Source organism: Phaenicophaeus curvirostris, chromosome 3 (genome assembly GCF_032191515.1).
Source record: "Phaenicophaeus curvirostris isolate KB17595 chromosome 3, BPBGC_Pcur_1.0, whole genome shotgun sequence".
NCBI classification, from domain to species: domain Eukaryota; kingdom Metazoa; phylum Chordata; class Aves; order Cuculiformes; family Cuculidae; genus Phaenicophaeus; species Phaenicophaeus curvirostris.
In genome coordinates this window covers 37,344,394-37,370,127 of record NC_091394.1, presented here as the reverse complement: position 1 = coordinate 37,370,127, position 25,734 = coordinate 37,344,394, and the positions used below count along the sequence as shown (strand labels likewise).

Sequence of the window (25,734 nt, the reverse complement as noted above, 5' to 3'; positions counted from 1 at the left end):
GCGTAGGGAAGACTTGTGATTATTTTGGAAGGGGTCTGTTTTGGTTTTGAAAGTCTGTGCTACTATTTATTGAAGTGTTGAGGGATTCAAAATTACTTGTGTGGTGGGACGTGTGGTTTTTCCAATTTCTGTCCACATCTGTCTGTCCAGCCTTGGCAGTTGGCAGTTTCATAATGAAATGCGACACACAATTACATGGAAATAAGAGCAAGTACTTTGGAAGTTATTTAGTAGTACGTATAGTAGCTATATGATCCAAGACAGTAAAGCCCCATGTTTGTGTATGTATGCTTGGGTTTGTGGGTTTTGGGGCTTTTTTTTTTTTTTTTGGTAGTTTTGTTTTAAAATTTGGGATTCTTTTAGGTTCTGGTCCTTCAAAATGATGTAATGATCTGATGAGTTAGTCTCTATGTTCATGGTCAAAGCTTTTCTTTGGCAAGGTCTTCTTAACCAGGGCCAGGACCAGCCCAGCATGAAAGCACCTCTGTGGTCAGATCTCTGTCCTTCTCCCAGTGCACCCAACGGCAGAAGCATGGTGTAAATTCATGGCACTGCATCAGCGTGCACTTTAATTTTCTATTTTTAAATGGAGAAATTTAAAAATCTCAGTCACCACTATTAGACGTTGACTCTTCAGTACTCTGAGGGGGTTTATTTCAAGTGGCAGCATCTGAATTCTGTGAGCGATTGAGCAGTACTGTCGTGCAGCAGTGTGGAAGAAGGGCCCTTGACGTGTTTAAGATCCTATATTTAGGAAAAGGAGTCCCATATATCTAGCCTTGTCCTGTGATTCAGAAAATCTAATGATTCAATTAACTTTTTTTTTTTTTTTAGCGTCCTGTAATTTCAAAGGGAGGTATTTTAACCAAGATGACCTGCTTGGTTTCATTATCCAGAATACTGGGGGGTTTGGATGTATTTTTAATTAGTTTGGTTTTTGAACCCTTGATTTGATAATACAATGTACTAATTACTTCTTAAAAGGTAAAGTGAAGCAGAATGAAAAAGCTGTAACAGTTGGTGAACATCTGAGTACCCTGGAATACATCTCACTGACCAGACCTGACAGGGCTCCCCTACCTTCTATTATTTTAAAATCCCTTTTTTAATTTTTATTTTAAATTGTGACCTAGAATTTCCAGCACAAGAAGGAAATAGTGCAGATATCTCTGAAGTGTTTGTCTGCAGTGTTCTTATCTTTAAATAGCTTCTCTGAAAGAGCCCGTATGCCCTTTGCCAGAGACATAATTAGTATCTTTCAGCAGCATGCGTAGATACAAGTGTGTCATCTTCTTGCAGTTGTACAACGGCCTTCGTTTTTACTGTGTTTTCTGCCTCTGATCAAATTTTTCTTGCTAGCTTCTGTTATAGTGCCCACAGCTTTTGGCACCCAGGTTGGCAACATAAAGTATTCTGGCAAAGGCAATTCCTGCCCTTCCTCCCGAACAGAAACCCATGAGCCTGCTTCTGTAATCTGTGAACCTACTGTAGGTTCAGTGCTCCCCAAAAGGCTTACTTTGTGCTAGAAACGGGGCTCAGGATCTTTTGGGTATGAAACACAGCCTTCTGGGAATGGCACCACGGTGGCTTGGGATTTGCAGTCTTGTCTTATTCATGGTGGAGCGGAACATAAAGTTGGGGGTTGAAGTATATGGAGGAAGGATCCATTTTGATGTTCATTTCAGAGTGTAGCCAGGTTAGGGGAGTTAAATTACTTTGAGATTGTCAGATATGAATTGTAGATGTGAGAAGCGCCACACTTTTGGGGTTTTAATATTCAGTAGTCTGTTACTGTGGTGTGTGTTTTGTTGACTTTGAACCACATGCTTTTTTTTCCTGAAGATTCACCCACTTCCTCACCGTTACTCCGTTTCTGAAAAAAAAGGAACAATTTTCTTCGGGGTTTTGCTTTTAACTCTACTGCTTTGAAGAATCGACCAAAAATAAAATGGGTTTTATGTCATTGCACTAGCCCATAAGTTAGCCATAACATTAAGCGTCTTGTGATTTGCTCAACAGCAGAGGAAGGGAGAGTTTGAGCATCAGTGTGTTTATGAGCTCTGCTTTGTTTCTGTACTTGGGAGTGGACATTCCCTCCCTCTTACTCAGGCACTGAGGAGCTCCCTCTGGGACTGTTCCTCCAGGTGGAGGAACATTGCTCTTTCCTATAGACTTTATGCAGTTCATTCTCTTTTACCCTTGCTCTGTAAAATGACCATAAAGTGCAGGAATAAATTATATTTATTCAGACTTCAGGGACTTGGCACTGTCCTGCCAAAACGTAATAAGGAGAACGTATAATAAATGAGAAGCAGGCCCGAAATTTTGAGCACTGAGATGCCAGTACATTGGGAGCATTTGGGAGACAAGCTTGTTTCACCTGCTTGCAGCCCCCAAATGGGGCCCTGTGTCAGAGGAGAAGCCAAACCTCTGGACACAACTCATTATAGAGCTTGACACGCTGCATGTTTATCAGGGCAGGCATAAGTCCCGCATACCTTGACCTGTCTTGTGCTTAAATCATTCTGATGTCTGAAATGGTTTTAAGATTTTTCTAAAGCACATCTGGGTTATGTTTAATTGTTAGGAGAAAAAAAAAGAAAGGAGCTAGAGGGGGAGTTGAGTAAATAATTCATGGAGAAGAACCCTCCAATTTTGCAGAAACCACAGCCCAAATTACAGAGAAGGCTCTTGGATTGAGATGATTTTTGTTGTGGTTGTAACATACCAGGGTTGAATCCTGTCCAGATGAAAACATTTGGTTTGTACTTCAGTAAATATTGCAGAAACACTGCCAGCTAATTCTGAAGAGTAATGAAATAGTGGTTTTGGCAAAGCGCATGCACTTTCCATCCTTCTGATTCTGCTCTTCAGATCCAAATTCAGAGTTTTTTAATATATTTAGCTAGTCCAAGACAAAAGTTAATGTATTTTAATGAGAAACAAAACATACCATAATTTAGGAGGGAAAACTACACATTTGTCAAATAAAAAAAAATTAATAACCTCATTAGTCAAATGAAATGGCTGAAACAGAGTATAGTTTATTCTGTTAATCAGGCACTTGCTGCTGAGGTCAACACATCTGTACGTGCGGGTTGCGTAGGCATCAATTCTGCCTGCTGTTAGTAGCAAGCCTGAATTTTGCACATGCAAAGGGTAATATCTTTCCAAGGAAAATGCTAAAAGCAGCACCAAGACTTTAAAACCCCGTATTTTACTTTTTACTTGCTGTTGTATAAGTATCAAATTATTATAACAGAGGACATAAAATACATTTGTTGTCCTTTCATATGCATTAGGCAACACTTTGTGTATGGTTGTGGGAATTGTTTCTCTTATATAGTTAGGTTTTCTTTTGTGTTGCTCTCACAATAAGAGAGAAGACAAAAATACTCAAGAGAGAATTTCAATAACGAAACTGCAGATACTGATGGAAACAGTTGCCAAACATACTTCAAGCTTCATTTTTTAGAGAGCTGAGTATCCTCCCTTTTTGTAATAATTCATAGCTCATTGTAACCATGATGAGTGAATTTTAAGAAGACAACTCACCGTTAATGGTTTTCTCAAAATGTGACATGCACAGTGGTGTCTGATCACAGGAGCAATACCTCCTGCTCTGCTGCTGATGAGGAGAGGCTACCTGGGGTTCTGGGTGCTGTCTGAGCTCTTGCGTGGTTTGCAGTCCCTGAGTCAGCCACAGCAATTTGTTAGGCTTCCAGAATTGCACGATGAGGGCCAGCTGATTTGGATGAGGGGGCGAAGGCTGGGAAGTTTCCTCCAGGTTGCTGTGTGGCCTTGGCCGTAGCATTTGGCTCTCAACTGTGAGTTAACAGTGACTTGTTGAGCAGGAAAAGGCAAGTGGCATTATGTCCAGATCAGGGCAGCAGGTCAACAGCATTATCAGGCAGATATTCCTGTTCAAGTTGCTCAATACATAGAATCATAGAATAGTTTGTGTTGAAAGGGACCTTAAAGGTCATCCAGTTCCAATCCCCCCTGCTGTGGGCAGGGACACGTGAACCAGGCTACTCAAAGCCCCTTCCAATCTGGCCTTGAAGACCTCCAGGGATGGGACGTCCACAGCTTCTCTGGGCAACTTGTGCCAGTGTCTCACCACCCTCACAGTAAAAAAAATTTCTTCCCAATACCTAATCTAAATCTCCCCTCTTTCAGTTTAAAACCATTCCCCCTCATCCTGCCACTGCACTCCCTGATAAAGAGTCAAGCCAAGATATCCTTCCCACTTTTCTGTGTTTATTACTATTTAATGTCAATAGTTCTTTCAGTGTCTTCCTTCTCCTGTTCCTCCTGCAGCCTGTACCCATCTACTAACTCATCTCTCAGCGCTTGCCTCTCTCTGGCCCCTGCACTTTTGAGCCTTCTGCTCTGCTGCTGCTGCATGCCCTTTCTTTCAGTTTACCTCTGCCATGGCTTCTCCTTCCTTCCCAATGTGTTGCATTTGCCTCATGCAGTTCTCTGGTGATGGCACGTACTTCTGTGCAAATATTTATGCAAAACAAATCAACTGTCTCGAGGCAGGCGGGAAGGGAAGCATTTAGGAAGCGTGTGCCTAGACATCGTCAGGACAGAACGTAAAATGTGCAGCTTCTACATGAGAATGGAAACATACTGTGTTTCATGTTTTGTTTAATAGCATAAAGTGATATATTAAGCTACACATTAAATAAGAAAAAAGGGTGCATAGAAATTTTCTAAATCTTTACTTGAGAGCTTGTAACATTACATTACAGATACAGTATTTGTTAATGGACTTTCATTTCCTTAGTGTGGGATTTTAAGCTGAATCAGCTCCCTGGTCCGATTCGCCACATGGCCCCACAAAAAAAATTATACAGCCACAGTTGAGGTGGTGGCACAGGAATAAGAACAAGAGGCCAGGTGGAGGTGGATGATCTGTAGACAATTTCTGAGGCCAAGAAAAATGTCCATGGAGCCACACACAGTCTAGATGGTTCCTTGTATGAAATGTGTTCTAAGCAAGTGGCGGGAAATTAAGTTTTATTTTCTGAATTGCTATCAGATTTGGTGAGTGAGTGGGGTTTTTTAGGCACCTGTTGATCAGGTGTGCAGCAGAATGGGTCTCTCAATGTGGAGGCTGCTCATGTGCTTTCCCCGGGTGCTAGAGGGTTGCTCCCCTGCTCTCTCCCTTCACTGACTGCAGTGCCTGTGGTAGCAGCTGCCTGCACAACCTGGGGGCTCCTGGCACAGGAGGCAGCTTGTGTAATTCAAGCCACAAGCTCTTGTAACTCTTGCAGATTTTTCTGCTGTTTTCTTAGGAATGGAAAGCAAGAAAGGGGAGAATTATGTACCTAGAGTGCTGAGACCTGCCATGCACCACCTCCCAGGCAGAGATACTGTCCTCTATCCAGAGCATTGCAGCTCTTCTGTTTTGCTGTTGGTTATTAATTAAATTGAAATATCACTCTGTAGGTTGCCCAGGGTGGGCTTTGAGAATCATGCCTTGGTGCTGGAGGGGGGCGAGAGGAACAGGAGGGATGACTGCTCATCTTGAGATGAGCAAACTTGAGAGCAACAACTCTCAACAAAATCTGTCTGTAAGGAAAACCTCCATGATCTTAACTTGAAATGAAGACAGGCTGGATTTATGAGGAAGGGCAATGTATTTTGTTAGACCAACTGATACAGCTGGAAAAAACAAACCAGTTTTTGAGCTCACATTTGTCTCCACATCTCCAATATTCTTAGACGTTGGTGGCTATAGTAGCACTATTTAGTACTGTTTATATAAATTAACAACTTCGAGTAACACATGTAGTCCCCTGTAGAAGTGTGCTATGGTATCATGTACACATCCTTATCTGGTCTTGGAGATGATGAGGGATATTTAGGACAGCAATCTTTATTATAATAAAGGAGGTGAGTGATGACCTACCTTCTACTCTTACAGTGCAGCTTCACTCTTACGAGCTTCTTTAGTCATGAGAAGTCTGAGTTTTATTTCAATAAGAGGAGTTTTTTGTGGGGTCACTTAGTTCTTTGCTTGGTGTAAGCCACCAGGGCACGCCAACTGCTCACACTTATACAATATGTGTTACCTAATCAACATTATTGTCATACTTTTAGCTTGAATGAAATCACAATGTCTTTAGAGGCTTGTCTTCCCTTCAGTTTGCTCATAAAGGGATTTTTCAGTATGTTGAGCTGAAACAACCTGTTTCAGTATTGTAAACTAGTGTTTTCTCATCCTTTTGGACATGTTTAACTACATAGACTTAAAGTGAAAGTGGTTTTAACGAGCTCAAACCATAGGTGTGAACAAATGCTCAGTATTTGCGGCTGTTCCGGAACTGAAATCTTATTATAAAAGACGATGATAAAAATAGCTTTACTATAAAAAGTAAGCAAGAGAACTCGAAGCTTTTAGATTTCTTTTGATGTCTTCCATTTGTAACAATGCTTAAATAGAACAAAAATGTACAGGTCCAGCCTTTTTTTTCATTCTTTCTTTCTGTTTTGCAAGTCAACTTTAATAAATATGTAGGAAAAGCTTGGGGGAAGGAGGAGGAGGAGGTGATTGAGACTGAATGCCAGCTTTTCTCTAAGGTCTCGTATTGCAGAGCACTTCAGATCAGTAAAGTGAGGGCTAACAGGACTCTCATGTGTTGTTGGACATTGCTAGTCTAATTTCTCTGGCAATGTACTTCCCAAACATTCCCAGCTGTCCCAGGAATGCAGTTTAACCATTGTTGTTCATAGTTCTTGATCGGAAAGAATTAAAAAATGTCATTCCAACCGGAGATTTATGCACTGAGATTAACAACAACTGAATACCAGGAGGTAGCTGAAGTTTGTACCTGGCCTCACGCTTGGGTTAGACCCTCCCTCCTTTCTGAGCAAAATGCTCTATATTGTATTTTCTTCTGTCCTTAAAAAAAAACAGGAAAAAAGAAAAGACTGCTATTGTAATAACAACATTTACATCACTGATAGTAATTTTTTTGCTGGTTGCTGTTGAAAGCAGCTGACAAAAAAGCTTAAGGATGTGGAACTCTAAAGGAAGATGAGACTTAGACATTATCTCTGGTCTCCTATTGTGGTGTCTAAGAAGGATAAAATTTCTGACTATTTCTGTAATTGTAATAGATATCAGTCTTCGTTTGCATCTAATTTTGAGGGTTCCTAACAGTAAATTTTTTTACTGACATCATTTGTCAGTGCATTAATGCACTGATGGTGCCAGACTTCGGATCCTGATTAGAGCTGATGCACAGTACGGAGCTTACAGAACTAATAACTTCTGAATCCATACCACAGTATTTTGTACCAAGATTGAAGGAAAAAGGCAATTTATTTTTCAGCCAACACTGTCCTAAAGTAACTGTTTTGGTGTCTTCGAGTTAGTTGAGACTTAAGGCTCCTCGCCAAGCAGAAGAATTAATGTACCTCTCAGCACGTCTTGCCTTCTATGGCTGATTGCCATTCTGGGCTTGCATAAAAAATGTGAAGGTTTTTGTTTCCATAAGTTACTATGGCTCCCATGCCTTGAAATATATCAGCAGTCTTAATCTGATCATTAGTCTATATAAATGTGAAAGTTGGGGCATTCAAAAGACTTTTCCCCCTAGGATAACCGTATGTGTCCATACATTTGTGTCTAGGTTGGATGGATTAATACGTAAGTTATTGCAGGGAGGAAAGAATCACCATGCTTTACGTGCTGCTCTAGTGTCTCCCCTGGCTGTCCAAGGGCTACCACCAACGGACAGTACAGGATGCCAGTGGGGAGTTTTTCTCTGCTTCTTCCCAAGGCAGCTACAGTCCCAAAGGGGCTGTTACAGACACCAAGAGCAAAGGTCTTTACAGGCAGGGGCTAAGCCCCACACAAGCTGCTCGCTCGCTCCCCTGCAGTGGGACTGGGGAAGGGTAAAAGTGCAACAGCTCAGGGGTTGAGATAAAGATCATTTCATAGGTGATGCAAAAGCTGTAAATGTAAGCAAAGCAGATGAAGGAATTGAGTCACTACCTCTTGTCAGCAGTCAGGTGTTTAACCACCTCCAGGAAACCAGAGCTTTGTCGTACGTAATGGTGACTGAGGGGCAGACAAATGCTATGACTCTGAAAGGCCCCACTTCCTTCTTCCCCCAGCTTTTATTGCTGATCACGATGTCATATGGTGTGAAATACCCCTTTGGTCAGTTGGGAACTTCTTGTGCATCCCCAGCCTGCTTGCTGGCAGGACAGCATGAGAAACAGGAAAACAAAATGTCTTGATGCTGAGAAAGCACTGCTCAGCGGTAGCTAAAACATCCCTGTGCTATCAACACTGTTTTGGTCACAGATTCAAAACACAGCCCATTCAAACTGCTATGAAGAAATTTAACTCCATTCCAACCCAAACCAGCATGCTTAGGAAAGGATGGTTCATTGCAGAAACAGCCTGTCCCTTTTTTTTTTGTGCAATATTTTGGTATCCATTCACTGAAATGTAGTTTTTGGAGTTAAGAGTAATTTGTACAAAGCTGCTAAAAGCATAAAGCATAAAAACACAACTGAAGAACAAGCTTCAGTTAGGTTTTGGCAGTGGCAACACCAACATCTCAAAATCAAACCACAGAATCACTCTTCTGAAGTCCTTGAAGCCAGAGGCATTTCCTAAGAAAGAATCAGCCGAATTGCCACTACCTTGTGTTGTTCTTCTGTAGCTGAGCTCTTTTTGTCTTTTGTCTTATTTAGCTATAGGAAAATAATAGAGGCAAGGAGTTCTCATTCTCCACTTCTACTGATTTTCTATTTCCCTCTCCTTCTTCACCAAAAAAATTCTTCTGCAAATAAGTAGGAGGCTCCTAGGGCATCTGTACCTCCTGGGGATAGACAGAAGACTTAGTTTGAAGTAGAAACTAGTATCTGGCATAAAGCAAGGTGTCCATTAGTTGTCAGCAGTATCTGTACATTTTAAAATGGTTATTGGATTCCTACAGTTGTGTCATGTGTCCTGATGTAGAGCAGGGAAAGCTATACACTGTTGCATGACATGCATAAAAGACCTTTTGTGCAAGAGCTACATTTAAATTATAGCCCTTTATTGTTGTCAAACTAGTGAATTCTCTCTTCCCTGTCAGTAAACACATATTGAATTTTATCCTTGCACAAACAAGGCAGGTTAGGGGGACATCATGGGAAGTAAGCAAGAGATGAGAAGAAACATCCTCAAGAGAAGCATATGGGGAAGTAGGAGACCTTTGCTCTTTTCTTTCCTTTATCAGGGACCTGCTAGGCAAATTTAAGCATGTCAATGTCTCAGTTTTCCTCTTTGTTTAAAACTGAACCAGAATGCTGCAAAGCATGGTGTACAATGCTGTAAAGGTCTGCAAAGCATTGTGAATTTTAAATTGCCCATACTTTATTGTAATAATAACCTAAAAATATTACTGGGGTGCAGATCAGTTTGTAAATGCTCTTTTTTCTTCTGTTTGGAAAAGCTGTAAGCTTCTAATTTGTATGTTAAGATTTCAGTAAGGCACTTAAGCACGCATTTGAAATTAAGCATGTGCGTTAGTCCTTTTCTGAATACACAAAGCTATTAATTAGGGCTTGTAGCAAGACTGTTTGCTTGTCTAAAGTACAAATAGAATGTGCTTGGGGAGGGGGAAACCCTGCTTTTCAAGCACATGGGTATCCAATAGGTATATTGGTAAAAATTAATAATAAAACCCCTCCAGTTAGTTATGCTCTACTGTGACCTTCCACCTCCAAATCTCCCTCTTGCCTTGCTATGCATAATGCTAAAGTAGGTTATGATCAATTTGGTTAGTGCAGTAAGTGAATGTAATGATGCTAATGAACCATTTATTTATAATGATCAGGTTCTCCAGCTCTGCCCAGCAACATGGTATATTTTGGAAGCTCTCAGGATGACGAGGATGAAGATGAGGAGGAGGAGGAGACAGAGGACACAAAAACAGCCACAAACAATGCTTCATCGTCATGCCAGTCTACCCCCAGGAAAGGAAAAACACATAAACATGTACCAAACGGGCAAGGTAGGTCCTAAACAGTGCTGTTCCCCTTCACTGCCTAGTAGAGACATTTATGAGCTTAATGTGCTTACTTCTTGTCCATCCTTCTGGATCTGAGTGAAAAAGGATACATGCCGTAATAGGAGAATGGAGTGAGATGTAGTTGTAACATCTTCTGCTTTAACCTGTTTCTCTTGGCAACCTGAATTCTATCTATGGTGGAACGGTAACTGTTATATATATATATGTATAAAATATATATACACACACATATATATGCACACACAGACAAATATACACTGGAGTTATACACACACACTCACACATATATGTATAGGCACACACAGTCTCTCTCTGGCTTTTTTGAGACTGATGTTTAATCTAGAATGATTTCATTTTATCAAAGTTAAATATAAGCATTCATAAGTGTTATCAAAGCGTGTGACGGGGCAATGCTTAATTTCTTACATACAATATCAATACCACAACTGCAGTAGGATTAGATGCTTCGTTCATGTTGCTGATTGAAAGATTTTATGGAAGAAGCACTTTCAAGTCAGTTATTTATTTACAAATCAACAAAAGCTGCATTTGTGACAGCATTTCTGTCATGAAGTCCTCCTGGTGTATCTGTGTATGCTGCAATATCACCTAGTGTAAAATGAAAGATCTAAAGGCCATGCCGAAAAATTTCTGAGCCTGCTATAATGCTCTACTGCGAAGTCCTATGTGTATCACAACACCTCTGTGCCCTCACTGCCTGACACAATTTCTAAATGGAGCCGATGTTCTCTGTTTCCTTGCTCAGTATTAGTTTACCATGAAAATTGTTTCTTCTGGTGACTGCTCATTCAGCTTTCCTCCGCTTAGCTGGAGGACTGAGAGAAAGGTTTCTCTTTAGAGAGAGAGACAATTTACTTTTTGAGAGATGGTTGTGACCTGTGCCTGCATTTTTTGTTCTTTCATGCTACTCTCTGCTCTGAAGTAGGGGTTAGTAGATCCCAGTTACTTCACTGTGCTGGTCCTCATCTCTACTTTTCAAAAGGGAGTTTTCTATAAAGGACGCCCTTGTTACATATACCAAAATTATTTTTCATTAGTACGTCTGAATCTGGTTTTTACTGCACGCCCAAGCTCATACCCTCTCTTTTTGTGAATAATTTGTGGAGAAGTGAATTAAGTAAAGGTGCATTATGCCTAATAGCATTTCAACTGTCAGCTGAGAGCAGGCACTTTAATGCTGTAGAAGCCATGGATCAAAATTTGGTGCTTTGGATTGATTTCTAAATAACCCCCCCAAAACAAGAGGCTCAAAACTCTACATACGGGAAGTGAGATTGCATGTAACAGAACTGCTGCCTAAGAGTTTTAAGTATGATAAATCATTACAAAAGGAGCCAATTGTTTTCCTTGAGAATGTCCCAGATGGCAGCCACTTTGAAATTAGCTTAAAACCAGAGACACCTGAAATCTTAATTGGGGGTAAGTAGAGGCAAACTTAATGAGCCATCTAATGGCTTCATAATCTTTATCAATATAGATCAGAGTGAGCATAAATGAAGCTGCTGTTTTAATAGATCTGCAAAAGACCTTTATAAAATACATAGGAGACAATATGAGGTGTTTTGACAAAGGTGATGAAACAGGAATTCCCAGAGAAGGCAGTTTCTTCTTCTTCATCATTGTCATTTTGCTTCGTTGTTGTCTTTTTTTCTTTTTCCTCTTTTTAATTAAAATTTCCTTACCCATGGGTATTCCCATTTCTCAGTGTCTGTTATTTTGGTTGACAGCCAATAGTATTTTTGTTTCCTGTGAATAAAATAGGTTCTGGTTCATGTGTGTGTGTTTTAAATGAGACCACACACACAGACAGACCAGGGACGGGTGCAGCAAATGAACTTAATCTAGCGTGAGAGTCTATTTTTAATTAATTAAAGTCTTTTGTTTTTAATATACAATGTGTAGTCAAGCACTTTGGACCTGAAAATGCTAAGCATTTGCTATGACATACAACAACAAAGGTTCAGAGCTTGATTAATGTCATTAGACAGTGTCAAATGATTGCTTGCTATTAAATGGGGGGCAGAACAACTTTCCTGGGCAAAGTCATTTGTCAATATCCTCTTCTAATGCCAATATGGGGTATTATTAGGGTTGCACACCAAACCGTTATAACCTAGCCTGTTGAGCCACCTTTTGGACAGCTAACTCAGTCGTAAATGCTGAAGTATGAATAAGATGCAGCATGTGGCATAGCTTGCTGTACAAATTAAAGTAATTAACTCAACTGACTTGTTGCCTTCCAATATTACTGCTTACATAGATATATTTAAAGCATCAGATCATTACCTGTGTGTTTTCATCTTCCTTGCTTAGTATTTCTGATGCCCTGCACACTAATTCAGCTGTTAAAGGGCAATGTAAAATGTTTGGTGAGAGAAGTGTTTATCCCGCACATTCGTGGAAGCGTGGAAAATGAATAGGTATCGATGTGCAAGTTTTTCCTCATGCATTATCTTAGTGCAGACAGTGATAGTCTTGCAATTAAACTGTTTTCTAGGGTATTGCTGTGGTTGCCATAAGGGAAGATGGTAAAGCCACAAAAATTGGTTTCATGTCATTGCCAGAATTCAGCTCATTAGGCCAGGTCTGACTGCTATTAAGATAAGTTAGCAGCAGATAAAGACTTGGATGCCATCAGTGATGCTTTGTGCCCTGGTTAGAAACTATTATTAGTTTTGGGTAGGTATCTCTCATGTTGTGTGGGATGTTCTGCGTGTAACTCTTCCCCTTACTGTCTTCTTCAGTGTCCTTAAACTCACAATGAGTAATTCTTACTAAGAGAAAATATTTCAGCTTTTGTTTGCAAGAGAACTGTTCTCTTGTAACGTAGAGTAAAATGTGTGAGTGGTTCTTACTTGCTTAAGGGTTAAGGTATGCTCTCACAGTACGTATCATAGATTAATTCAGGTCAGAGAAGACCCCAGGAGGTCATCTAGTCTGACCTCTTCCACATAATACTGCTGATTGCTTTTCTGACAAATTCAGCAATAAAATTAGCAGAAGTTTGTGCTTTTAATTATGTCTTTTGAGGAGGGAGAGATTTTTGAAGCTTTTGAAAACTTGATGTGGAATTTTGGTCTTAATCAGAATGATTTTAATTGTGTTAGGATTTGTAGCAGGGTTATAATGGTAAAAGGCCAGAAACTAATGAATTGAACCACTTGGTCTCTGTATAGCTACTGACTTCAAAAGGATATTTTTTCCATCTAAGAAACCATATGATCATTTAGTTGTAATAGAGAAACCTTTCTTGCTGTTTCAGTCAAGTATTTCATCTTTTTGAAGTGCGTAGTTCCCTTTTAACTTCAGACCTAAGAAAGTTTGTGGTGAATTTCAAAATTAACATGTGGAAAATCAGGGATGGTGTGGTGTTGCGTATTGCAGCAGATAGAGCAGAGGTTTGGGTGACTGGTGCAATTGCAGCCTTGTCGCTGACTCTTTCGTGTGTGGGTTCAGGAACCACATATTTCTTCATGTTTAGATCCAGAATGACCAGCTACGGGACGCCCATGTGCTGCTCAGATGGATATGCTTATTTTCCAGCTTGCATTTTGCATGCATCTCAAATGACCATCAGTCAGATTATCTGAGGCTATTACACGGCTTTGAACACAAGGAATTTGGTGGAAGAAGCCAGGCCAGGAGCATTGGCTTAAACAATGTGTTTTTTCTTCAGTGTAGCTGCCAGGTGTGGGGAGGAAGTTCTCAACCACAGCCTGGATGACAGGGCATCTTGCCAGCATGGAGGAGGAGATGGAGAGACATTGATCTATTTGAAAATTGACCTTATGTAAAAGGGAGGAGGGTGTCAGTCATCAGCTGCAGGCTGACGTGCAGGGAAAGCAGGTTCTCCTCAGGCGAGCAGTACTCAGCTTCCCTGGGGGACAGGGAGGTACCGAGTCTAAATTAGATCTCCCTGCTGCTCGGAGGAAATTCCAAGTTGTAGGTAAGAGGGTAGGCTTAGGTCTCTGCTTCATTAAAGCTAATTCTTTGAATTCCTCTTGACTAAATAAATCCTACTTTGATTTCATTCTGTGGCACAATGGAAGGTTTTCTCTGCTGGCTCCTGAAGGAAAATGTTTGCAGGTGCCAAACCTTCTGTTAGGCAAGCTGGGATCGGGAGCTGGAAGATGCAGTTAGGGAGCTGGGTTATCAATCCCATCACAAGAGCAAAAGGGTATAGGCATTGCTGTACTTGAAAGGACTTGTGCGCTGGAAAAGAGCCTCAGGAGGAGCAATGTGCACTGATACAGTAGCGCACACATCTTTGAAATTGCATGCAGCAGGCAACAGTTCCTCAAGTAATTATTGGCTGATTTCCTCAAGGATGATGATAAGTTTAGGCTTTTCTCACACCAGCACAGCAGTTCAAAGGTGGAGAGAAGTGCACATCTGGGCCGGCATACCTGGGAATGACCTGTTTGTCCTCAGATGCCCGAGACAATTAAATTGTCGTTTATGTTTTGGAAAACAGAGTTAGCTGTCATCATTTGTAACTAGATTTCTTCGTGAAGGAGAGTCTTTAGCTGGAGCAAACCAGCTCCAGTGTGTCAGCAAACTGACTGGGTCAAAACTGGTTACAGCTCCATGCTGTGTTTTGTTAACAGGATCAGATAAAAACTGCTCTGCGTGCTTTTGCCTGAAATGAGCAGGGGAGAAAATTGTACGGACATAGTTTTTTTTTATTAGGGCTCATGTTTCAAGAGAGATCTGGCAGCAGTGTGTAGTAAGCAGGCATTGCTAGAAATACTATACTCTGCTTTAGTGCCATCTTCCTCGCTCACCAGAAATACAGAGGAAGGTTTCGCTTCTCAATTTGCAATGGATAATTTAGCAGAGTAATTTCCTTACACGTGTAGTAACAAAGATGATGCAGGGAAAGATTATAGATTTTTATTTTCCTTATTTCAGGATATAGTTTGATGCAGTGTTTGTACATCTTGGGTTTTAATGGCATATCTTTTGCATACATTACCATTAGAGAGCATTGTGAGAAAGTTCTAATTTGTGATTGTAATTCCTTATATAGTTTTGGGTTTAACTAAATGTGGTATTTGTGTGTGGGAACATAAGACGGAATCTTAGGCTCATGCATCTTTTTCAGTCAAATTAATCCTGAAGAGGTAAACGTTTAGAAGAAAAATATTTTCTGCATCCAGCTAAAATGCAGAATGAGAAAATTTCAGGCAGAGTGCTACAATAGTTAATGGGTAGGCAATTATTTTGATGATTTACGGCCTTTTGTTGAAATACCATGGAACCAGTAATTGTTGCAATAAACATTTTTGCACATTTAATTTTTCTGCAAAAATATGTAACATGAAAATTACCCCATTTGCAGTAATTTACATATTTAAATATGCAAATAAGGCACAACACATTTGGGGATTTGCAGATTTTCAGTAGCTAGATGTATGACCTGTGGAGAAGAATAGGGGAGCTGGAAGTTGCTCAAAAGAAATTGAATTGTTGTCCTGGTGAGAGACTTGTGATAACAGATAAGACGCTTCTTGTATGGACTTGCTGCTTAGCGAGAGACCCTTTTGGTGTGTTTGTGTCGTAATGGCTAGCTGAGAGTAATGAATTTGTGCTAAGGCAAGACACTTGGTATTGAATTTTTGCAAACGGTGGCGTGGTGTCTCATACCAATAACGCTTCTCTCAGTGGCCCAATATATTCCTGTGTGTGCAGGGGTCTGAGCTGTGTTAGTGATAGCATCAATAAGAAATTTTGTGGCATGTTATCTGCCACAGTTCTCCTGTTTGACTTCTGCTAGCATGCAGCTGTGGGTATTTTGTTGTGGAGTTGTCCACTGACAAATTGCATGGCACTGGATTAGGGCTGGAGAAGTGTGGAATTGTGCTGCCACACATTTTCATATGATGTCATGGTCATACAATCAGAATAGTTTGGGTTGGAAGGGACCTTAAAGGTCATCCAGTTCCAACCCCAACTTCCATCGGCAGAGACACCTCCCACCAGACCAGGCTGCTCAAGGCCCCACCCAGCCTGGCCTTGAACACCTCCAGGGATGGGGCAGCCACAACTTCCCTGGGCAACCTGTGTCAGTGCCTCACCGCCTTTATAGTGAAGAAATTCCTCCTTATGTCTAGTCTAAATCTGCCCCTCTCCAGTTTATACCCATTGCCCCATGTCCTGTCACTACAAGCCTTCGTAAAAAGTTCCTCCCCAGCTTTCTTGTAGCCCCTTCAGGTACTGGTATCCTTTTCTCCTGAAGTGTGCCTTTGCTACGCACCCCGAGGAGGTGGATCTTGTTGGGGACAGGGAGGTGGGGCACTCCAGAAGACAGCTTCTTTCTCTGGAAATTATTTGTAGAAGTCTGAACATACCGAACACTTGAGGAAAACAATCGGCAGTATTAAAATACTCCGTTTTATGGAAGTAGATCATTGTTTTATTTCCTCTGAGAGAGGAAAAGAATTATTGCCTGGGTCCTTTAAGGCAGTTTGAGAGCCACATAAATGTTTTCACAGTGACTTAAAACTGAATTGAAGCCAGAGCAAGAATGTTTTTGTACAGTAACGGATACTTAATGCCAGAAAGTTGATTAATATTACATCTCTTCCCAAACATGATCAATGTAACAGCATGAGGTTTGCATTGGAATAGCTGGCTTGGGTTCACAACATTGGCAAAGCTCCCTTTTCTCCTTCTAAAAACAAAACTCCCTTTCACTCTTATCGTCCCTCTTTGTTTTGGAAGTTTTGTGAACGTGCAATCACTTGCTTTATGTGGCATGAGCCCCATGACATGTGGCGTGTGTGTACATGTATGGCCCATGCCTTCATCCTCAAGACACTGGCATAAAGCAAAAGTGTTTATACATCCTTACTCTGCTGTCCCTGCAATGGACTCCCCTGTTATGTCATATATAAAGTGTGTCTGGTGAGGGAATAATCTCCAAGAGGCCTTGGGAGAGAAAGCTTTGCCCATGGAGCCAGCAGCTGGCTGAACCCTGTACAGTGATTTTGCTGCTTATATATTGAAAGCCTGATTATGGTATGTATTATAAATTGGCTTCTGAATGGCTGGATGGATGTATCCTGTAAAATATTTGCATGCAAATGTAGGAATACTTCAGAAAACTGCCGAAAACACAATAAATGTTTATCACTCACTGCGCTGTCATTTCCTGCAGTAAAGTTAATCTGTTAGTAATCGATTGCATCTGTGGCTCTACTTGATCAAAAATTGTTTTGACCATTGTTATAGCTGTACCTTGTACACACACACTTTCCATTTCTTTATGTAGGCATTCTTCATTGCAGTTTCAAATGAGATACCCCAAAGTCCCTGTATGGGATGCAGAGTGAATAGTGGTGCCTGGGCTCCAGTTCCCCCGGTGCAGAGAGCACTGTGGTACATCCGTGGGGAGCACACCTGCCATAAGGTTTTGCTCTGCTGCCATAAATTACATCAGTGCTTAAAAAAACCCTAGTGCTTGTGAGTTTTGAATGTAATGGTTCGGTTTCTTTACATTTGATCATCACTGCTAACCAAAAGACCCGCAAGTGTTTCATTCTGGGTCTTTTATTGTTTCAGCTTTATAATAATAATTGCTTTGGAAGATGTGGCATTTTGAGAAGGAGCATTCAAATAGATATGCATAAAAGGATATCCATTTATTCTGTTTGAAGCATCTGAACACTAATAATTTTCTTGCACTTTTAATTATTTGTTAGTAGTGGTCCTACCTTTAACTGTCCTGGAAATACAGAGCTGGTTAAGGTAGCATAAAATAACCATAATTCAAGACTACAGAAGATTTCTGCTGTAATAATGTGAGTTTCACCACTTAAGTGGGTTGGGGTTTTTTTTCTGTCTTTCTGCGTTTTTTTAAAATGAAATTATTGCTTCAAGTATGAAATCTATTGGCTGCTCTTTTCACAAGACAAAAAAATAACTGGGAGCAGAACGGTGGATATTGTGCATGACAGTGTTATCTCTAGGATGGGAGATAGCGGATGGGACATAGCTATGTCTGGGCTTAGTGAATTACCCCTTTTCTGCTTTTCTAAATGACTCAGAAATATTGAAGAGCCAGCAGACATGAAGGAGAATACAGTTTTCTGCACAAGAAGACACAAAAGAATTAGCAGTAATTTCATTCTTACATCAGATTTGGTCTCAGTAATATTTTATGCAGGCTTTGGGGGTTTTATTGGTTTCTTTCCTTTGAGAAGTGGTGGTTATCAGTTACTCTTTAACAATAAGTATTCTTGAGGAGCTTTTTGGTCTTTCCTGGTGGTTTAATCTTTTCACTGAACGCTCCTTCTAGCTATTAGGGACAGAATTTAATCCTGCATTGTACTAAATAACTTATTTATTGTCTAAATAACTTAATTCTACATTTTTACTCAGATGGGGACAAAATCATAGTCCAGGGGATTTTTTTTTCGCTGAAATGCTTGGCTTGTGGTAGCATTTTGTAATTAATCAGGTTAACATTTTGATACTTGCTCTTGTGACGTGTTTGTGAATTTTGCAGTACTCATTACTGCAGAAAGGTCTTTATACCTATCTAGCTGGGTATAAAAATATTCTAAGTGTTGGAAGAAACAAACACTGATTTTTATAGAAACCAATCCCATTTACTGTTTAACTAGAGACAGCTTGACTAGGACTGTTTTGTATCTATGTCTCTCCCTTTTTATTGTGTTTTCAGGCTTTAAGCTTTTTAAGCTTTTCCTGTGAGACTGAACATTTTTTCTCTCCCATTTCTCTCTTCCTCCTTTCAAGAATCTTACAAATTAAGACAAAAGATAATTACTCAGAGGGCAAAACTGGCAGGGTTCCCACGACACTTAAAATTAATGAGCTGTTGCATATAAAATATACCTTGTCTCATGTTCGCTGAGGGTTTTTTTTGTGAAGTATAGAAGTTCACAATTTGGCTTATTGGCTATGTTTTCTGTTTCAGTAATATTTGGTTTATAAAATGGCAATTGAATACAGAAAACTAATCTCTCTGACTTAACGTTTCCATATGAGCAGATCAGTATATACAATTTGTTCCTTCTGAAGGAAAATATCACTCGTAGTGATGAAATACATATTAATGAAGCTGCCATCAGTTGTTTGTGCTGTGTCTTATTAAAAATAAATAGTCATGCTTCATGCGTCTGTAGCGCCTTCCATCTGATATGAGAACTCCTTACAAAGGAGGATAAATGTATTGTCTTGAACTCCCTGAGAGGGGTTGGCAATTATTATCAGTTCCATCACTGGAAATGAGACACGGAGGTTATGTGACTTTACTGAAATCACTGAGAAATCCTTGGCTGGCTGGGGCAGTGCCAGTTGTTCCTGAGCTCAGAAGTGACGGAGCCAGGGGGGAATTTGCAGTGACTTCACTGCTGACAGTTCTTATTCAGTTTATGCAAGAGAGGAGGAAGAGCAGTTGCAGTTTTCTATTTTTTACATAATCTGCTTCAACACTTGATCAACTGAGTATGATAAGTCACCTGAATAACAAATTTGTCAATAGCTTTCTGGAGTTTGAGCTTTTGGAGGTGCAATAGGAAGGTAGATAGCTGGTTGGGAAGACTTGGAGATAGATGTCTACTCATAAGCAGCTTAGATGCCCCTCTTGTGTCCAGAAGGATTGTTGTTTTTTTTATTATTACCACTATTGCTGCTGCACTGGTCTAATACTACAGGACATCTATAGAGACAGCTAAACTTCACAATTTAGATAAAACGGTATGCATGGTAGGTATGCCATGTTTAGTGACGAAGGAAGGCTTTAATTTCACAGCAAAATGATAACTTAAGTCACTTAGTTAATCCCAAACAGATGGTGTGTGTTGTGCATAATAAATATGATTTTCAGATACTTGTGCTATTAAGTATTTATGATTTTTCTTATTTACATCTTTTCGAAAACCATGGTGAAAAAGGCAGGGGTAAAAAACAAGAGTAAATGATTAGAGAAGGCAGGAGGGCACTTGCCATTGTGTGTGTTGGATCAGAAGCCTCATGGACCTCTGTCAGGTGCTTCGGAGAAGAGGGGTCGGCACTGGCAAAAATTCACCACGTTTTTTGATAAACAGAAATGTCACACGTTTTGGGTTTGTTTGGGTTTTTTTAACCTCAGCTTTTCATGTTCCCTGACAACAAAAAAGCAGTGACTATTAAAAAATTCATCAGAGGGACAGGAACAAAACTTGCTGAGATAGACTTGTATGCGTTTACATAATATTTATTGTACAAAAAGATACTGGTTTTGTTCTGTGCTTTCTTGTCCTTTCATTTCAGCAGAAGGCTAGGGCCCTCAGCATTGGTCCCAGCATTCTTTTATATAGTGTATTCCAAAATGGTTTTAGTATTTTCCTTTCTTTGCAGAAGTACCTTGTTCTATTTGCAGCTTGTCTGCTATAGGCAAACTGCTGTCAGTTTGGTTCAGCAGTGTGGATATTGATAAAAACAAAACATGTTTTTTCAAGAAATGTTTACTTTCTTTTACATTAATGTTAAAATAAATCCTTTTTCTGTTTAGCTTATGTTTAGAATTCCCCTGCTGCAATAGCAAGAAGTTAATTAAAACTGTCATGAATAAAAATCAAACTGATAAGTCTAAATTTAGGTCAATCAAAACAGTAATATCCCTTGTATGTTTTAATTTGGATACTGAAGATAATGTGTGTTAACAGGCAAAGGAAATACTTCAGTAAATCTGTTCATATAAAGAAATATGCAAAGCAGTGCTTCTATCTCTGTATTGATTTTACTTTATGTATAAGAAGACACTAAAGATCCAGCACTGACAGCAGCACAAGTTGGGTTGTTTTGAATGAAGACTTTGGTCTTGTATTTTTTTCTTTCTTCTTTTCCCTTAACAGTCTGATCTTTTATCTTTTCTCAGTTTTCAATGGGTCCAGCAAATCATCGAAGGAGAAAGAACCTGCTCAGAAACACAAAAGCAAAGAGGCCACACCAGGGAAGGAGAGGAACAGCGAACAGAAGGCTGAGAGCCGAAAAGACCAGGCTGCTGCTAATCACCATCCTCCTACGAACACTGGCTCCTCTACGAAAGGGCTTACCGCTAACAACCACCACACTCTTCATAGATCGGCTCAGGACTTAAGAAAACAGGTAATGAATTGTACTCTACTGTGGACAAATGGAAAATGCATCTTTTTAAGGTGCTCACTCTGTTTTCTAACTGCCTGTTACAGAGTGAACATGGCATTCCTTAAAGTCATGCTCTGGAAACAGCAGGGAGTTAATTTTCAGTGAGAGAGAGAAAGAGAGAAAGAAGGAAAAAAGAAAAGTGAAACATACATAGGAAGTCAGTATGATAAAGCTTTACAATCCTGTCTTTATAATATAGTGTATGCTTAGGAAAGAGTAAAGTTCATATTGCCATTTATTAAATCTTTCTGACTGGCACTCTTGTTGGTCTTGTTGGCACTGCTGACAGTGCCAAGGCTGGCAGCACATGGAAAAATGAACTCCTCCTATGTATGGCTGATCTGCTTGGGTTATCTTAGAGGATCATTTGTGTTGTAGAGAAGCTGATGTTAGGCTTAGGAGTCTGGTATTGCATGTGGGCAACACAGACTTTGGAGTCTGGGGAAGAATGTTTTGCCTGATGTGTAAAAAAGGTGCTCTAGGATATTGCCTCCTTCCCAGTGGATGTACCAACTGGGGAGAAATTCATAGTTTCATGTTACCTGGTTGAAAATCAGTAAAACAATTCAGCAAGAGGTTTGTGTCTGCCTGACTTATATTGAGTATGGAAGTTTAACAGACCAGTCTTTCAGTTCTCGTGTCTGGGGTTTGGGCAGGTTGCATCTCCATCTGGTTTTGGTGATTGGATCAAAGGGCTCCTAAAATAGCAACTGTCGAATAATTTTTTTATGAAAGATTTTCAGAATCAGTCTGGGGCTGTATTAGGGTACCTGCGCAAGGGCAATGCACCTACACCTTATATGAAATGCAATGCAATGGTTAATTCTCAAAAGGACAATTAGAGACAATCTTAATTTGCTGGCATCTAAAGGTTTTTCTTCTAAATAGGCTGGGCTGAACTTCAGTAGAGCTGGAATTGCTATCTTGTAGGGCTGTTAAGGCCTTATACAGCACCTCTCTGTCATAGGTTTGGAAATGAAAATGGCAAATAGAAGAACAGCGGTGCTCATGCCAAGGGAATCTTCCATGCCCTGTGTTTCAGTTTTAACTTTTCCTGAAATGCCTCCACTGGATTTGTATTACTTTCTAAATCAGATTTGTGATCCCGCAGGGCATCTACAGTATATTTCTCTGTACCACTGCAAGACTTCCGTTCTTTATTCCCCCATAGGAGTTTTTGCTCACCAGTTTGAATTCCTGCCATCTTTTGTATCCTTTCTGCTTTCTTTTTTTTGTGACTACCAGCATCATGTGGTCCTTGCTGTGACAGGCTCTGCCATGAGCTCTTCACGTTGAACAAGTTTTCCAAAGCGTAAGGGTGCACTTCATACATAATTATTTCAACTTACTGGGTCACTTGTGTGAAGTGCTTTAAAGTTGTGTCATCAAAGTAGAACAGGTTAAAATTCTTGTGCAAGTCAACTGCCATCACCAGTGAAAGTAGTTCTGAGAAGGGAAAAGGAAGGTGTAGAAGAATTTTGTCCACGATTCAAGTGGAATTTGCTTTGTAGCATATTAGGTGTTTTCAGCTGTGCTACACCAGATGGAGAGAAGTTCTAAATCAATGCAGTACAGCCAAAAGTCACACCGCACAGATACCTCACAGAGCGTGGTTCTCAAGCTTCAGGAAGTAGGGGACCTGTAAGTTGAGATGATTTTTATTTTATTATTTTAAAGGCATTTGAATTTTTTTCCACAACCCACTGTCACATAAATACTTTCTTGCCAATATTAATGAAAATGTGGCTTTGACTAATTAAAGGTGGATTATGTATTTTGCCTGGCGGAAAGACTTAACTTTGTGCAAAACATATTATGTGTCAGCACTAAATTTCCTGCCCTTGTCCTGAGTCTTTATTGGCATTTTCAATATTTTCCACGAGGAGAGTTGTTTTCCCAGGGTGCCGGACACATGTTCCTCCCACTAGCAGTGTGGTTTTGTGTGTTGTTCATTTACGTGGGTTATTTATGTGTGTGTGCTTGTTTTGCTCAGTCCTAGAGAAAATAAAGGCAGAACACTAGAAATTACCTGAGATTTTCTTTTTTCCTCTCCTTCTTTCTTTCCTTTTTCTGGTGTGCACTTGCACTTGTCACGTGTTCCCTCTCTCTCTTTCTTCCTCCCTCGCTATCTTCCGAAATCCCCTACTTCAAAGGGGTTGTGGGCAAAGGAAATGCAGTTCAATGGGGCCCTCTCTTGGTGTAATATGGTAATTTAGCTCTGCAAATTTTATATAAACACAGAAGTATTTTTATGAATGAATTCGAGATCAGATCAATAACTTGAATTTGTTTGGGACCAAAGCTGTTGTTGGTATTGCTACTGTTGCTGTCGTTGCTGTGGTTGTTATCTAATAAGTTGTTTGTTGGCTTTATTTTTTATGTGTGTGTAAGTGTCTATGTCTAGAGGATGGATCCTAGATGCTATGCAGAGGTGTGTATGTAGACCAGTTCAAATCAACATACAAATTGCTGCAAGACTGTGTGCTGGTCCCATTTGCTTTTTAAAAGACAACAACATTTTAAATCTATCATACCATCTTTACTACTAGGCAAGTGTTCAGGAAAGTGGATAAAAGAGTGGTTTCAAGACAAATGTGTGTCAGCAAAACTCAGAAGGTAGCTGAAAAGCAAAGATACGATTATTCGTATCCCTAGTTTCACCTTTAGCTCAAGACTTTGAGTCATGTAAGGCTAATGTTGATCACTTTGTTACTATTTGAACTAAATTGACTTCTTTCTTATGTGCTCAGTGTAAGCACTGCCTCGGGATGGAGCTGTGGCATAGACCCCCATTTGGTGAACCTGCGCACCTGGCAGTGTGGCCAATTTTTTAGGCTGACTCTGTGTGTGTATGTTTGGTTTGGGGGGAGACATATCAACAGTAGAAAGGTAAGAAAATGCGTACCACACTTTCTTGTTTCTTTTGGTTCCAATCATCTGATGGGTCCACAGAGACAAGTGCAGACCAGGAACGTGTAGGTAATGACTGACCAGCCAGAATTTCACATTTGCTAATGTGAAATTCTGAATCCACCAGTTGCTTTGATGGTGGGATACGACCACGTCATTTGTTCCACTTGTTTCCAGCTGAAAGATGTTTGTTGCAGCCTCTTCTCATTTGAAGCGTGGTCCGTTCTGGTCTATGTAGTACTGCTGTATCTTAAACTTACGCTGTCCTCTCTGAAAACACTCTAGATACCTGTGGGCACTTGGGGAGGGGAAGAGGGAGAAGCATTTGAAAACTATCATTTTGTGTCTGATCTAGAAATGTGATGGTCCTGAGAAAGTTTTCAGCAGTGTTTCTTTCTTGTGATATCTCCTTAGTTAGCAACCAGAAAGAAAGAACTGAATTCCTTATGGTAATCTCAAAGCCAAGTGTTCTCTACTTCAGGATGTGTTCATCACTGGAAGAACTTAACTAAGTTTGAATAAAAACTTGAAATAATGTGCTTATAAGTTAGGACTGGAGGTTAGATAGCTGAAGCTTATGTGCCGGTTCAGTTCAAGATTTGGCCCTGAGAGATCTAAGCTGTCGTTGTGTGGAGGTATTCTAATGACCCTAAGCAGTTGTGATAAGTTGCTGTTCTCTTAATGAATTCAGTTTTCCAGAATTTTGTATCTTGGCAGTTTTAATTCTGGCCTAAATCTCATGTTACTGATGATTTGGTTTTCTTTGAAAAGGAGGACCTGTTAGGATCTTGCCTTCCTTCATGAGCACTTTCTCCATGACTATTTTGTCCTCATGCCTTGTGTCACCACCCCTTGCTGAAGGAGTGCCCTGCTGGCCCTTCAGATTTCTGATCACAACTTCTTCAGGAAAAAATCATAGGAAGGCTAGAGTGACAAGGTACCTCTATACATCCTGACTGCTCACTCTGAGGCGTTGTCTTGACTGTACCGGACACAACAGTAACATAGCTATGGCCTCCTTGAAACCTTCTGGAAAACCTCCTGTAGAGAAGACTACACAACATCCATTGACAGCTTCTTCCCACCATTTTCTTTTTTGTTAATGCTAGTGAGAAAGCTTTCCTAGTTGTGCCTCACATCATTGTTGTTCACAAGTAACGAGTTTTATTTCCTCCCACTTTTCCCAGTGAACATGGAAAGAGCATTTACTGTCTCTTTTCAGAGGAGAAGGTTATGCATCAGAAGACCATTACAGAGTTGTCTCATAGTCATCTCTTTCAGACTAAATAAGCCCAACTCTCTTGGCTTTTTAGTAAGGGTCATGTGTTCCAAATTCCTGAGCACTTTATGCTCTTTTAGACTTGCTCCACTGTCTAAATTTTTCTCACAGTCTGGGCCTGATGCTGGGCCCAACCCTGCTGAGGAAAGCCTGCACTCCAGCCCTTGCTTTCGGCGTACTTAAGAACAGGTCTGAGAAGGTGATTTGGATGCTACTGTTGCGTTTTGCAGCTCACTATGGTCCCCAAATGTTATTCCTCCCCATTTGTGTTTGATTTGTCCTTCCTAAAAATATCACTTCCTCTTATTGTAGAAATGTCCTGAA

The 25,734-nt window shown here is 40.3% G+C and overlaps 1 protein-coding gene across 2 annotated transcripts in view; it reads left to right on the top strand.

Moving 5' to 3' along the window:
• The window catches only part of JARID2 (jumonji and AT-rich interaction domain containing 2), a 224,286-nt gene that overhangs the window by 164,517 nt on the left and 34,035 nt on the right, over window positions 1-25,734 (top strand). For both annotated transcript variants that reach the window (XM_069853704.1, XM_069853703.1), the window contains exons 5-6: window positions 9,852-10,028; window positions 20,953-21,182. In XM_069853704.1, the coding sequence (XP_069709805.1) occupies window positions 9,852-10,028; window positions 20,953-21,182 (407 nt within the window). The remainder of the gene's footprint in view (window positions 1-9,851; window positions 10,029-20,952; window positions 21,183-25,734) is intronic.